Raw genomic sequence first — 15,424 nt, forward strand, 5'->3', positions numbered from 1 at the left:
AAAAAAAAACAAACTTAGAGTTAACTAAATTTTCACTACTTTTATTTTTGTGGTAAATGTGCAGTACCTGCACTTTGTAGATGAGGAAACTAGAGTGCTTTCCAAAGATTGAATTTGAACTAAAGCAGGCCTGATTTACAGGGCAGTACCCATACAAGCAGTGTTCTACTTATTCTGCTTTTAAGTCAGTGATTTTCTTTTTGGTACTTTCGTAATCTCGGAGCAGCTTCCCTTTACTAGGGTGAGGCTGCAGTAGCATTTGCTCATGCAATGCAGAGGTGTGATTAAACAAGTTGTCACTCAGCCAAGCTCACTCAGGAAGGGAAGTACTGCTGAAACCTAGCCCAACTGTGACGGGAAGAGCTTTATCCCGAAAGTTTTTTGGAGGAAGCAAGAGGAGTTGTTCGACTTCAAAACAGAAATCTGCACAAAATTTTTGAACTTCAAATCTGTACATGTTTTTTTTTTTAATATGGAAAACATGTTTAGCATTTGTACTTGCAGTGGGTTTCTCGTACATTTTTCTGAAGTCAGATATGAATCAGAAGAGTTTAGGATTCCCAGATAAGATCACTGTCTATTTTTTAGGTATTAGACATTTAAATCTATGCCACCTTTGTTGTAATTTAGTTCAAACTACTTGCATTTTTCTTTCATAAGTTAAGTGTGTAGAGAATGAATTTTTAATTTAACAGCACTGTAAATCTATCAGCATGAAATTCAGAGAGTCTTTGTGAGTAACTCAGTTTTTTTCAATAGTAGTTGTTAATACATAATTGAGTTCTAACAAATAAGTAAAAGCTTTACAGAGGGAGGTAAACCCAATCAGATAATATAACATATACTCTGATATCCCAATGTGCATTTTCTCCAAATTGATTCATACTTGTGTATACTGGCCTGCAGTAATTGCTTCGTGTAGTAGTAGTAATATATCTGTGTCGTAACTGAATGCCCTAAATCCAAAATGCAGATTCATTTTAGTTCCATTCTCGGTTTTGGTCCCATTATTATTTGGGTGGGGGGAACCAACAGTTGCTACTTAATTTTACCTTTTAAATAGTTATTTAACTTTACAGCGATGTTAAATTAATTTTGAAGAAAATATACCCTGTATCTAATAGCTGAGAAATATATACATAGAAGGACATTTTAAAATACTCTTGTGTATATATTCCTGTCTGTAACAATGACATATTTAGATTTTGCTTTTTACACAGTTTTGACTTTTCAAAATGTCTAGGTCAATTTGCTAGCACTTAGCCTCAAGTAACTTATTTTTACACTTTCTGAAGTTTACAAGAAACTTGCATTTGAAATTTTAAATGCTAAGGTTAAGAATCAAAATACTTCTGTGACACAAATATTGAGAGGAAGGTTCATTATAAAAATGACCATGTCTTGTAATTTTTTAGGGAAGTATCTTGTGTCGCATAAACATAGATATTCTGGTTGATGCACGTGCTTGCTGCTAGTTAACAAAGGTCATATTTTTCTAACAAGAAACTTCTACTTTGAGATGTAATTGCCTTACTCGGAGGACACTATTTTACTGCTGTTGAGCTTAAGAACATCTCACAAAAGAGTTTATTAAAGTGGCGTACGGTACCTAAAGCACTAGCTTCAGTCATCAGAGGTTATTTTGTTATAATTACACAGACACCTGAGACAGATGAGAAGAAAAACCAGTTTTTCAGAGTTGTTTCCAGGCACGTTAAACTGCAAGAAGATTTAATTTCTTTACGGGGCAAGGGCTTGTGGCGAGAGACTATATTTTATCAGATAAGTGGGACAAACAGAATAGCCTTTTTTACAGCTTTGAAGCAGAAACTGCAGGCTTTTGAGCTAAATGCGTTGAGAAGAATTGCTCTCGAGTCCAAGGAGGCGCGTTGCTTGCTCAGCTGAGCCGGGAGAGAGGGTGGTTCGTCCCTGCGGAGGAGAGGGGTGCCGTGCCACTGGGGGAGGCGACAGCTAACCCGCGGGTTGGCAGCGGGGGCACGAGGGTGATCTGCCGCTTGTGCGACACAGCGCACAGGGGGAAGGAAGGGAGGTGCGGGAGAGGGGAGATTCTCACAGCCTGTTAAATCCCAACCACCTGCGAACCTAATGGCTGTGAGGAGGAAGGCGCAGGGGAGTGAGAGAAGAGGGAGCGCTGGCGCGGTGACCAGGCTGGGGCTGTTCTCCTCGACGACTGAGTTCTGCACCGGAAACCAGTTGCACCCTTTTCCTCAGCCATGTGGGAACCAATACAATTATTAGAAATGCGTATTTACTTTAACTTTGGGAAAGAGCTTGGTTTTTATTTGGTTTTGATGTGACACATACTCTGTGGACTTTGACAGCCTAAGCAGAAGCCAAAGGTTGGGTGTTTTGGGCATGCAGCCAGTCAAAAAAAGGTGACAGGATTTCTTACAATATTTTTTCTGTATGCTATTAACGCTTTTACAACTGATATTTACACTTTTATCACAAACTGTCCTGATGTGCAGGAAGAGTAACATTTACATATCAGAATATATTTTCACAGCTGAAGAAGTGTTCAGGCTTTAATTCCAGTTTAGTCCCAATAGTCTTTTTTATACAGTTTATATTGTTGAGTCACTGTCAAATATTTTCATTTTTATGGTCTGGAGGCTGTGCTGAATGAAGTTTTCTGAAACGTGCATTTCAGAGAATCTGAAATCGCATGTTCTAGTGGACCTGTTCTTTTTAATCGAATTTTGAATTGTATCTGATGTAAAGTAATACACTATAGGGTCAAAACAGCAGTTTGAAACAGCAATGCATAGAGTGATAGGATACATGGTCCTCACTGCAGTTACCACTGAACAGTTAATCAATGTCTGTGTTCTCATAAGAGAGTAAAGTATTAAGGTAATGTTATATGGCACAAAACAGAAGCAGAATATCAGCAAATGGACAAAAATCATTTTAAGTACCTTTTTCTTGCTTAATTTATTCCGACTTAATGTAAGTGGTTTATTCAAAGTCCGCAAGACCATGGTAGAGCAGGTCACATTCAAGATCAGGGGAATAAAAAATCCAACGATTTCAATGAAGATAACAATCCTGGATAGGTAGGTTTTCCAGGTGGCGTCAGAAAAGTTTTCAAAACATGTTCTTTGTTCAGTGTTGTTACGGCGGTTTGTAGATTGAAAAAAGCTTGCTGGTGTGCTTCCTGCTAACACGGTTACCCACACTGCAGCACAGACAATTTTTGCATTTCTTTTGGTTCGAAGTGTCTTAGACTGAAATGGGTGTACTATAGCCAAAAAGCGGTCTACACTTATGCAAGTCAAAAATAAAATGCTTCCGTACATGTTTGTATAAAACAGTGTGACAGAAATCTTGCAAAGAATGTCTCCAAATGGCCAGTTTCTTACTGCGAAGTAATAAATCCTGAAGGGTAATGTAAACACAAAAAGTAGATCGGATATTGCTAAATTAAGCATGTAAGTTGTAGTCTCATTTCGCACTTTTAATGTAAAAGTGAAAATGTAGATAGCAACACAGTTTGCTATGAGGCCAAGAACAAATACCATACTAAATATACATCCATATAAAGTATATTTAAAGGAGTCCTCAGTGGAACAGTTAGAGCTTACCATTATAATGGTCTGTTTAAAATACAAGTCTGAATTCCTGTGATTTGTAGTTTTCTCTGGTATTTTTATTGTAACTTTTTTTGAATTCCGGGAAGACTTGCAGATGTTTTTGACCTCTGTGCTTTGATAATTTTCTGTTTCACTTTTAAGCTTCAGAGAAGAAACACAAGCTTTGTAGTAGCAGGGTACATCTCCTGTAATCACCAGGAGATCATTCTTTTCTCCCAGATGCTGCTGTAATCACATAGCCAGTCTTGGAAAATAAAAAACACATTATTTGTGGCAGATGAGGTCATCCTGAAGCTTGCTTAGTTCCATTTTTTTTTTCTTCTTCCTCAATTTGATGAAGCYACTATAGAACTTTCTGCCTTATTCTTGGCTGCGAATCATGATATCAAGAGGTCTTGTCCATCCAAGGCTGTTCAGGTGACTGGAAACGGGTGCGTTAGAAAGTGTTTTCCTGGGCTCTGCGAGATGTAGGCGCTTCCATTGCGCTCTCAGTCTCCTTGCTGCAAAACGAGCTCTTCAGCTTTGCTCCCTGTTCACCCCACGGGGCGGAAAGCCCAGGAATAAAATTCCAGAGCGTGTTTGCTCTTGCAGGATGCAGCCCTTCTCCTTGAGCACTGCCAGTGGAGCAAGCGTGGTGGCTCATTCTGAAGCAGGGAAGAACAGCACTCCCTCAATTTGTAGCATGACATCACAGGAAGGAGAGGCTGGACTTGCCGAGGAATAGTTTCAGTTCAGTTTGTTTGCCTGCCTTTAATCTGATAATGTGTCTGCTGGGACTACCTTGCAGGCCTGCAAATGGGCACTAGCAGCCCTGCTGCTGCAGCCTCCTGTTAACTCTTTCTGTGCCAGTTAAAGGTGCTTCAGAAGCATTGCTTTCCTTTGAGGTTGCAAGTTTCACGGCAATATTCTTTTCCACATTCTAGTGTCTGAATAGCTTGCACATCTAAAAAATCATTTTTTGAGTAATATAATAACTGCAGATTTTCATATTTTACATTTGAATTTACCTTACTTTACAGTTTGGGAAAAAGATGCCTTCCTTGTAATAGAGAACACACATTAAGCACTGGAAATTAGCTAGGTAGTTCTGTCTCGATTCCCTCAATACACCAGTGCATACCTTATGAGGGACAGTTTAACACTGAAATTATTTCATTTCCTATGAAATTACCTAATTTACTCAAAAGGAGAGGCATAAAGATCTTGAGCGTGTGGGTTGCTCTGGGATATTCCCAGAATTGAGATATATTGCACTGGAAGGAGAAGTTTTACATGTGTTTAGTATTAGAAATCATACCTCAAACTCTAATCAGTTAGATGGTACTATTTGCATAATGTTTCAACTTCATCTGAAATTTTGTGGTAGAAAAAGCGTTTTCTTTGATTTGAGAATGAGTATAACTTACCAAAATAAATACTGCACTATGCAACTGGTTCTGATAACTTAAAGGAGCCAGTTATTGCACATGCACAAAATATCCCTATTAGTCACTGATTAATGCAATGAAAACATGTTGTAACTAATTAAATCATTAAGTAAATTTTAAAAAAGGAGCCCTTGCTCCCTTTAGGGGAAGGCATGAGATAAGTTTATATAAACTCATTTATTTAGCATTGGCTTGGATAGACTCATTTAACTTCTGGCACTAAAACCAGTATATTTCAAAGTCTTAGAATAACAAATCTCTTTATATCTGGCTGGGTGGCATGGTTCTTTTGAACTAGATTTTAATCAGTTGTACATAAGCAAGGCTCTGTTAGGCAAAAATTTTCTAGTCTGTTGTAAAAGACAGTGGGTATTAGCCCTTCATAGGGTTTTGGCATACTTACATTATGGAACTATGCCAAACAATTCAGACACATGTAAGAATGGGTCTTATTTCAGATTTGCTTCACAAATTCCTTCTGTGAAGCCCCTTCACCCTGATTTTAAGGTGAAATCAAGGTGTTACAATTCTATTTAGAAGGCCATAACTGCAAGAAATATCTAGGTTTTGAGATTATACTTGAGATTCATACTAAAGCATAGCACATTTTCCATTTCTAAGTTGGCAAGAAATGAAAAATGTGAGCTCGGCGGGCTGTCTCTCTTTCGGGTCTAACTTAATTTGCAGCTTAACATAAAGTTACCTTACCTGGCTTTCCCTCACAAAAGCAGCTGTAACGCGTGGCTCAGTTTGGAGTTTCTGTTCCCAGCAGCCATGCCCATTAAAGGAAACCTCTTCCATGAGAATCCCTGAGTTCTGGATCGGGCTATGGGGAGCTCTAAGCTCAGTTTCCCCACCTAGTTTTTCCTGTGCAAAAAATTCAGCATGGGGCAGGTTCAGTTACTAGAATAAAAATCCCCGGAGTACCAAAATTTAACATCGCCTTGTCGGTCAAATCCCTGTTCGGCTGCGGCCGGTGCTCTCGCTCTTGTTCAGAACGTGGGCGTTAGTGAGAGCTGTATTCCAGGGGCTTGGGTCTATGCGCCTGCTGCCTGGCTGAGCCTGGGGCTCTCTCTAGCCCCTGCAGCTTTTCAGTGGACTTGTAGTTTGTCCAGAACAGGGTGCACACCTTATACTCACTTTCAGTCCAAGAAATAAGTGATTTTTATATCATTCCAGAAATAGCATTCAGCTGCGGGGGTTTTCCACCTGCAGAAGAAAAATATGAAAACCCCAAGTTGTCAGGTTTTAATTTCGTATTGTATTTCAGTGATTAGTTATGACTGAGTCGGCAATCTGACTCATTTTCTCTTAATTGTAGAAGTTTGAACGGCAAAGGAGAATTGCAGACCCCTTTTCTTAGATTAGATTAGGCTGATAATAGTTAAGTACTGTTTTAATTTGCATGCTAGTACATTTGTGTACTTTTCTATGCTGAAAAATCTGAATTAGCAGGTCAGTAACCATTGAAGTCTTTAGGAGCCTTCGTTTTGGCAAAGTTCCTGTGCTAGCCAGGAGGGAAACTTTGCACGCTTTCCTTTTATTGGCTCAAGCTTCAAGATGTTGGGCTCTGTACTGTCAGATTTGGAAAACCTTTAAGCAAGCCCCATCGCTGCTTAAAAATGTTTCTTTATTGGTTACTTTGGGGAGAGAGTTCCTGTGGTAATGACCTTGCCTACACTTCTTCCCGCTGGCAAATTTTCCTTTGGCACTGAGGGGCAGGAGGAAACAGCTGCAGGGAAGGTAGCGTGTGTTTATAGATTTCCTTCTCTAAAGGAAACGGTGCTGCCACTGAAGGGAGATGCACATGAAAGTCTGCCTTTCTTTCTAAATTAGAAGCAGGGATGAGTTAGGACCTATCTTTTACCGCTAGTGCTAGATTAGCAACAACTTCGTTTCCATCAACAGGTTTTGTCTTCCTTTTGAAGAGGCAATGAAGGGAGAGTGAGCTCTTTACAGCTGAGAACTGATGAAATGCTTGAAGTCAGTCATCTCTCACTTCTGCAGTGAACGGATTTTGCACACTTCTGTTGGTTACCACTTAGCTCTGCTTATAGGACTTTAGGTATCAGAGTTTAGATATCTAGGACTCCTTACACTCTCCAGTGATCTTGGATTTGTGTGGCAAATGTATTCGGGCATGGAGCAGAGGGTCAGGAGGAAAGCGCCTTATAATCCTAGCGGATTGCTAGTAGAGCAACTCTAAGTTTGTCTGCCAAAACAGCGGCTGCTTCAGCTGTTGGTTCCTTCTTCTTGCCCCCAGATGTCACAGAGTTGGATGCTTGCTCTCAGTTAGGACACGGGGGCAGGACCCCTTGAATTCAGGCGTCCAAGTTAAGTGGTAAGGAAATATTTCATAGAAATAAAACAGGTATTTGAAGGCTTTCCAGATTTTAGAGTTCTTCTGGCCAGTGTTGCATGTTCCTCTAGGGTTATTCTAATCTTCAGTGCCAGAATCAAAGAGGAATTATAGTCAAAGATGACATGAACTTTGAACTTATTTTAGAGAAAAAACAACTTTAGCTTTAAGAATTTACTACAGCCGTGTTATTACAGTGCTTATGAAGTAGCTGGAGCAGGCACTGTTACAGATGAGGATTGCCAGGGATGCACACAGCGCAGCATACAACTCAGTCAGTCTGTAACTCGGCTAATGTTACTGCTTGCAGAGGCTTGACTGTAGCACAGTCCGGTTGCTGGTGCTCACTTCAGCTAAGCCAGCTTAAGCCAGCACAATAACTTGTGCTAGCCACTGCAATGAAGACAAACCCTGGCAGGACAGTATTTTCTTTGCCCAGGCTGTTTGTTTATCATTTATTTAATCCTTTTCACAGGTTAGTGATGGCTTCTAAAGTATTTTTCCTCTAGTTTATTTTTTGGAGTTTCTGTTTCAGTGTGTGTATGTACAGGAAGGAATTTATTATGGCTCTGCCGCAGATTTCCTGTCCCAACTTTGGTCAAATTTTCTATGATTTTATGCTTTCCTGCTGTGTAAAAGTTCATTCGTTTCCTCACTGGCATGTGAAGCCATCTTAATTGTTAAAAACAGTTTGAGGTCCTTGGATGGAGGAGAACCCTTTATTAAATATGGTTTGGGGATAATTACAATGCCTAGTGAGTGGGATAAATATTTAAGAAGATAAAAATTCTTTTTTGTTGTTGTTTTTTTTTGTTTTGTTTTTAAATTAGATTCCTGCCAAGCAAAAGGATCTGTTAAAAGACTTCACTTGATTTAACTGACTAATTATATGGGGAAGTAGCTACGGAGAAAGCAGGGATAGGAACTTTTACCTTCTCAGCTACCGTTCAGTAACTGCCTGTTCAGACTTTCATAAGTTGCTGTAAAACTGCTTTTGGTAAGTGGCTTGCTTTGTTCTTGAAGTGCAATAACTGTCCGCTTACAGAGACAGTGCAGAGTACTAAGTGCACTGAAAATTCATGTTCTTACTTCCTTAATAAATCTCCAATGCAGACAAGTCTTAAAATGAGCATTGTAGGAGTTTTATGGTGAACAAACTATTTTTATCTAGCAATTCATGTTTAAAAGGGAAGCTATAAGACCGCACAACTTCTGCATAGGAGTAAAAGACTCATTGGTGTCGGGGAACTTGTTAGCGTAATGTTTTGATCTCAAATAAAACTACACTTACATGTGAAAGTTAGAAGAAAACTCCAAATATTTTCTACTGAAAGTTTAACTCTCCTTCTATAAACCAGTTTTCTTGATTTGTTTTTGTTTTGCTAGCTATGTTCCAGTATGCAGATGCCAAAAATCTTTCTTTTTTTTTTTTTTGACATTGGAAGCTAAAGTATTTGTGATGCAAGCCTTCTGTGTTCTCTAAGTTAAAATAATTTCTGTGTATGTGTAATTGCTTAAAAAAAGGGAAAGGGGAGTTCCAAATAAAATGAGAGTTCTTCATTTCTCTGTGTCTGAAATGCTTCTCTTTTCTTTTTAGAATTGTTTGAATTTCCTTTATAGGAAACATGACTGCTCCTTTCCTACTTACAAAAAAAAGGAGACAATTTCTCTCCTTTTTTATAATTTTAGGCTGCTAGGATCTTTTTTGTCTGTTTTTTCTCACCTCTTGGATTCATGGACAGGGAGTTTTTGATTTTAATCCAAAACCAAATAAATATATAGCTAAGGTGTTTTGTTGCTGCAGTGTCTCTAAACAGCTTAAGCACAATGGATTGTTTTGGTTCTTTGTTCTTAGCAATCACCATGCTTTAAGAAATGCCATTTCTAGTCAAATTTGAGGACAATAGGGCTGTATATTTAGTTCTGAAATATTTTTCCCCAGTATTTATTGTATGTCCATGTATGAATAAGCAGTTTCTTTGAATCACTTCAGTTAGTTCTATACAGTCTTCTTCCTTGCTGTTTCCTATACTGTCCTTTATATACAATATTATAAAGAGAGGTAGACTATAAAGAACATATTTTTATTTGAGGAATAGTATGTAAAAACTGATATCAGCAGAAAGGAAAAGCAATATATGTGGGTTAATTTTTTTTTTTTTCCAAGTAATAAAGATGTAAATAAGTATATTCTGTTGCTTAGCTCTCCTAGTTAGAACCCTCTCCTTTGAAGCAGGAACTTCAAATCCAAAGTGCTGCTACTGGGAACTGTGTTCAGTCATCACAGTATCCATTAACATAATATAATTTCATAATATTTATGATTTTCCTTGAGGCTTTCTGAATACTCWAATTTACAGGGGAATTTCTTAAGAGATGCAATGAGAAAGATGAATTCATAGTATTTCAAAGATTCTTCAACATTTTTTCTTGTTTCATGTTGATCTTGCATAAAAAGGCTTTTGGAGCAGGGATTTGGGAAATTTTTCCTATACAGGGTGATGGAGAAAAGTGCAGAATTGTTTCTTGGAGAATCTCATACAAGTTCTGAGTTGTATAATATTTTCTGAAATGAAATACTCTAAAAATGCATTCTCTTCTTAGACTTCACAGCTTATTCTGTGCATTATTTTATGTTTCTGTTGAGCAGAATAGTTGAGACACTTAGTGAAAATATGGGATTAAAATTTTAAAACACTACGGCAAGTTTGAAAAGAGTTTTTGTAGTAGCACTAGTAGGAGTGTGCAGTGTCTAATGGCAGAAGAAGCTCCGAGATCTCAAAGTTCCAGTTACTACTAATGAACATATTAGGCTTACCTATAATTATGTAAATAGATGTGAGAGAATATGCAGCTTGGTTGTTTGCATTGTAAATACACATAAGCAGTTATGGTAGTGGTTTGGCCACTAACAGATGACTGATAAATACTTGCTTTAAGTTTCTTGAGTTCCATTTTTCATGCAACTCATGGAAAGTCCTAGCAGAAGTTTTTGCTTACGTTCTAAAAACAATTTTGATGTGCAAGCTGTTTTTTTTTTAAATGTGATTATAAAGATATAGGGAGGAAGCAAGCCATGATTTGATAAAATATTGTCAACATGTCCATTTGTTATCTGATACTTTTAAAATGGTGGCCCCAACCTTTCTCTGATATACACAAGAAGAGCAGATAAGAAATGCAACACCTACTTGAGTCTTCCTGCCAGCCTCAATTTTAAGCTTTTCATTTTCTGTCGTTATGAACAATGTATATGTGTGTTAGGGACTGCCAACTTAAGCTTCTGCCCTTTTATATGTTCTTACTTTAAGGAAGAAACTGCTTTGCACAAAGAACAAATCTTCATTTCAGTTGAGTCTTTGAAGTAGTTCAGTGAGCCTACTTGGCAAGGCAGGAAACTTTTGGAAGATGATAGAAAAATCCCTCTTGTACTTCTGCTATGCACTGTAGTATTCCTCAGAAGCCCCACAGTGTATTTATTAGACGTTGTGCACATGGTTGTTAGGGACAGTGACTGTGCCAAAGAACTTATTAGGAAAATGAGGAAAATGGAGAGAAATATTTTAGTATTGGTGAGAAACCGTGGTTGCAAAAATTAGTGCAGCCAATCCTTAATACAAACGAGAATGATGCAAGAAATCCGTGTGGGCCAACAGTCTATCCGCTATGAGCTGACAGTTTCTAACAGGTACCCAGGTATATTATGAGGAGATGTTCGGAGCTGTGCTTTATAGGTTAGTTCAGGAAAACTATTTCATGTATACCACAGTAGATTCCTTGGAGAAGGAGCAGTGTGGAACATTCACCTGGAAGTGTTGGAGATACCAGACAGTTAGGACATAAAAGTGTGGTTGATCTTACACCAGGTTAGTAGGAGTTAGATGACATTAAATCTTTTTAACCTCTTTAGTCTTTGGAATGAATGGTTTATCAGGGAACAGCTGAAAAATAAAGGATCGTAAAAACAAAGTTGAAAAATGGAGGCTGATATTGTTCTGAGGGAAACAAAATGAAGAAAGGATTAGGCAAGCAGTCTTAGCAACAATATCTTGAGTGGACAGGAACGGGACCAAATGAATTTCTAAAATGTCAGAGGTAGGAAGAGAGGTGCCTTAGCTAGAACAAAATACGTGAGTTCCTGAATTATCATTTGCATTTTTTGAACTTAAGAAATTTGCATTTATTCAATCACTTTGCAAATATGACTGAAATAATTTCAGTGCTTGAAACTTCTCTCCACTTTGCATACAGGAAATAAGTAAAATGGCTTTCCCTAAGACTCTGGCAAATTCTGGCTCTACTCAAGCTTATGCTTTGTAAGTTATAGGATTAGAAATTCAAAGCTTAATTGGATTTGGCAGAAATTTTCAAAATGTTTTATGACTGAAAATTCTTAGTCAAAACACTTTGCAAATGGAAAAACATGACTGTTTTAGGAAAGAAATTAAAAAAAAAATCAGCTGCCATATAAGCAAATACTAGGAATGAGAGGAAGGAAATGGAAGAAGCTTCATGAATTATTTTGGAACATACAGGATGAAATGAGATGGAAGAAACAACTGTAGAAAGAAATTTACCAATTTATTTAGTTCTGAGGTAATTACTTGTTCTTTTTCAGATCTTCAGTTTATGTTTCTGCCCAACGCGTATTCTTCCCTTGCCAGGATAGAGGTAGGCTGGTGCCATGTCAGGATTACTAGTATTCATCCACCTAGTTCTTAAAGATGCATTTCGCTTTTATGCCAAATTGCTTGCAGCCACTTCATCAAGTGCTTGCAGCCTCTTGTAATCCTGACAGAAAGACTAGAGATCTCTGACTTTATATGAGGTTTTTAACTTCTGCTTGTCAGAGACAGCACAAAGCCCCCAGTCACATTACTGTTATGTTTTTATAAGGGATAACATTATGAAGCTGTAGGAAGAATTTACCATAGGCATTCAATGAGATTTATGTGAGTTTGTACAGTTTAAAAAAACTAAACTATGGTATTAATTTGGTTTCCTTCACAAAACTGGAATGTAGGAAGTTGGGAGAAAAAAATGTTTCATAAGAGTCCTTCAAGCTGGTAAGCTATAATTAGTGTAGATAAATACTGACATGAAAATGCTTGTCTAGGGAAAACAGCTGCCAAAAAGCAGAACTTGGAACTTGAGATTAATGTGAAGAATTATTACTTTCTAAAGTGCAAGTCAGCAAATAACCACTTTAACTTCTGCACTGTAAGATCACTTACGTGATTACTTAGCATATCATTAGTACTGGTAAATAGCATTGACTTCCCCCACCACTGCTCTTTGGTTTCAGCCCATACTTTGAAGTTTTTTGAAACACAAATTCAGGATTTCATGAACTTTTTGTTACATTGTTTACCAGGAGGCAGATGATACTTAGAAGGTGAAAAAGCAAATGTCAGAACTTGGGAGGAGGGACAAAGGAGGTGCTTCGCATGTTTTTCTCCCCCTTCTCTTTGCTGAAATCCTAGAAGGTATTGAGCGAGACTCGGAAGCCCCCCAAAATTTTTGTTTCTATGGGTCAGACTCCTGGAAAGTTTGCAAGTTGTTTTGCGGTCCACATGTAAAAATGTTTCAATACAAAGCTTTTTCAATACAAAAGCTCCAAAACCTCCTCTTTTGTATCTCTACTACAAAAGAATGCAAAGCTCGCATAAAATCACATCTTGCATTGAGGGAGGGGGCCTTTTAGCTAAGCTTCTTCAGAGGTGTTAAGCTTGGTCAAAGGAACGTTTGTCATGAAAGAACCATTTTCACTTGCATCTGTGTTCATAATTTTCCTGTAAGAGTTATGACACTCTTCTAGGAGATGTAAGTTTGCCTGTTTAAGAAAAAGGGAGACTGGACCCCAAGTCTGTCATTCACAACAAGCACTCTCATCCTGAGGGATTTCTTACACTATAAGAGAGCAAGTCCTTTAAAAGAAGGTGTTAGCCTCAGAAAAAGGAGCTGTGTTGGGACCAGAAGCTCTCTTCTGCAATTTCGAGTGAGCTGTCTGTGCAACAGGGTGTAGATTCCTCCAAGTATATCTTCAGTGTTGTTATTTTAGTGAGATCCAGGTAGTGGCACGCAGCATATACTGTCTTGCATACCAGTTAAGTTTCCAGTTTTTGTCAAACTTTTCTCATGTGTTCTCTGTGATGGTCCTAGTGGTCCACTGGTATAGATGGAAAAAATTGACTTGGTTGCACAAGTCCTTCATATCTGAAATGGAAGCAGTAGTGTTGAAAGGCGTTAGCTCTAAGAACAATTTCTGAAAGTTTCAGTAGTTAGCAGTTGCATTGTCTGAGAAAGGGGGAAAAAAAGGGGGGGAGGGGAAGGTAGTTGGTTGGTACCAGGGAGAGCTGGTGGCGAAGAGGAATAAGAGGGAGCAGATAAGGTGCCTGTTATTTAGGAAACTAAAAATGTCCTATTTCTGCTCTGTACACTTTATCTTAACTCTCTCTGTACTTTTTGAATCCATTAGGTTCTGATATTTCTGTGTACCAGGCACTAACGACGTGGTTTTTATGATTAACTTAAAGTAGTTTAAATGTGGGCTGTTGCTTGAAGTAATAGTACAGCCCTGCCTTCAGCTACCTCCTCCTGCTGCTTCCCTTGTGCCGAATGCATGTAGGCAGTCAGTTGAATGAGGAAAATGCTTTGGCTGAAAACTAGTCCTGACAAACATATAGTTTCCCCAGTCGTAGCTGGGCTAATATTAAAGCAAGAGAAGGAGCAGAAAGTGCAGATGAGGAAGTGCAGCTTAGGGAAGCACTGATGCATTTCAATTGATTTAAGCCAATTGTGAAACTATACTGTAAGTGTTGTGCTCGAGTGTTCAACTTTGAGACTTTTGAGTCTTTATTGTTTTGACTCTTGTCCTGGCATTAGCTTAATTTTGGCCATGTGAGGTTTAGAAGCCTCTGCTAAGCTCATCAGGATCTATGCTTCAGTATTACCACCTTATAATTTAATTCCATAGAAATGGTTTGAAATAGTGATAGTTATAACGTGACAAAAAAGAGCAATACATATCTGATTAACTTTTCCTCAAAAGAGTATTAAAATGAGCAGTAATAAGGACCGACTGTGCATTAATCATGCTTTGCTTTGCTATTAGAGGTGAATCTGGGTGATTTAAGAGGACAGCTTGGTATGCCCAAGACCTGATCCAGATTCCATTGAAGATGCTACCAGTTTTCTTACTGACTTCAGAAGGGTAGATATTTTCAGTTGACTGCTTTCAGTATTGGTATCGGTTTCCTCTTCCTCTGTCATTTTGAGGTCTAAAGGCTCATTGTCAATGAATTTACACTATTAGAAAGCCACAGACAAATATGCTACAGGTGCCTCCTGTAGCCTGCAATTAAAACAGGAAGAAAGTCAGGTAGCAGAGAGAGAAACTCAGGTTCTTTGAGCCTGTTGTTTGGGGGTCTAACTTCAAGAATGCCTTGAGTTAGTGTTTAATTCCTTTGGAAGTTAATGGTAAAACAGGTCTGTTGTTTTGCTATGGCTTAATTGTTGATGCATCTGCTTCATAGTACATTTAGACAAAAAAGGCATTTCCTTAAATATTTAAGTTAAAAAAACAAAAAACAAACGAAACCAAAGCACTCAGAATAACTACTGATTGATTTCTGCATTTGAACTGAGGTGGCTTGTACATGCTTTTTTTTAAACAGGGACATTTATATGTAAAGCTTCTCCTTGCTGTCTTCCTGTACTTGTGGGCATGCATTGGAGCATAATACTTTATATACTTGCTTCGGATTGCATACAAGTTTTATATTGGCTTATTTCTACTGATATCCTGGAGCTGCCCGTAACAAGGTGCCACACTAACCAAAAGCAGCAGTAGGCACGCTGTCTACAGCGAGAGCAAGGAGAGCAGGGTAAAACTGCATCCGAAGCAAAGTAATTCCTCTCTGAATTTCTGGCAGAGCTATTTCCGTGTGTTCTCTGTCCGTCTTCCTTTGAGATAGGGAAATGCTGGAACACGTAAATGCAGAAAACAACTTAATGTATGCATC

The 15,424-nt window shown here is 38.3% G+C and overlaps 2 protein-coding genes across 4 annotated transcripts in view; one reads left to right on the forward strand and one right to left on the reverse strand.

The window, feature by feature from the left end:
• The window catches only part of RB1 (RB transcriptional corepressor 1), an 83,156-nt gene that overhangs the window by 45,714 nt on the left and 22,018 nt on the right, over positions 1–15,424 (forward strand). The gene's annotated exons all lie outside the window — the stretch shown is intronic.
• Positions 2,160–4,269, reverse strand: LPAR6 (lysophosphatidic acid receptor 6). The gene has a single exon (XM_026054952.1). The coding sequence runs from the start codon at positions 3,606–3,608 to the stop codon at positions 2,586–2,588; it is 1,023 nt and encodes a 340-aa protein (XP_025910737.1). The 5' UTR covers positions 3,609–4,269; the 3' UTR covers positions 2,160–2,585.

The sequence above is a fragment of the Apteryx rowi genome, unplaced genomic scaffold, assembly GCF_003343035.1.
Source record: "Apteryx rowi isolate R43461 unplaced genomic scaffold, aptRow1 scaffold_976, whole genome shotgun sequence".
Classification (NCBI taxonomy): Eukaryota; Metazoa; Chordata; class Aves; order Apterygiformes; family Apterygidae; genus Apteryx; species Apteryx rowi.

Coding starts and splice junctions, on each gene's coding strand:
- LPAR6 (XM_026054952.1), bottom strand. CDS start 3,608: ATGGTAAGCTCTAACTGTTCCACTGAGGACTCCTTTAAATATACTTTA.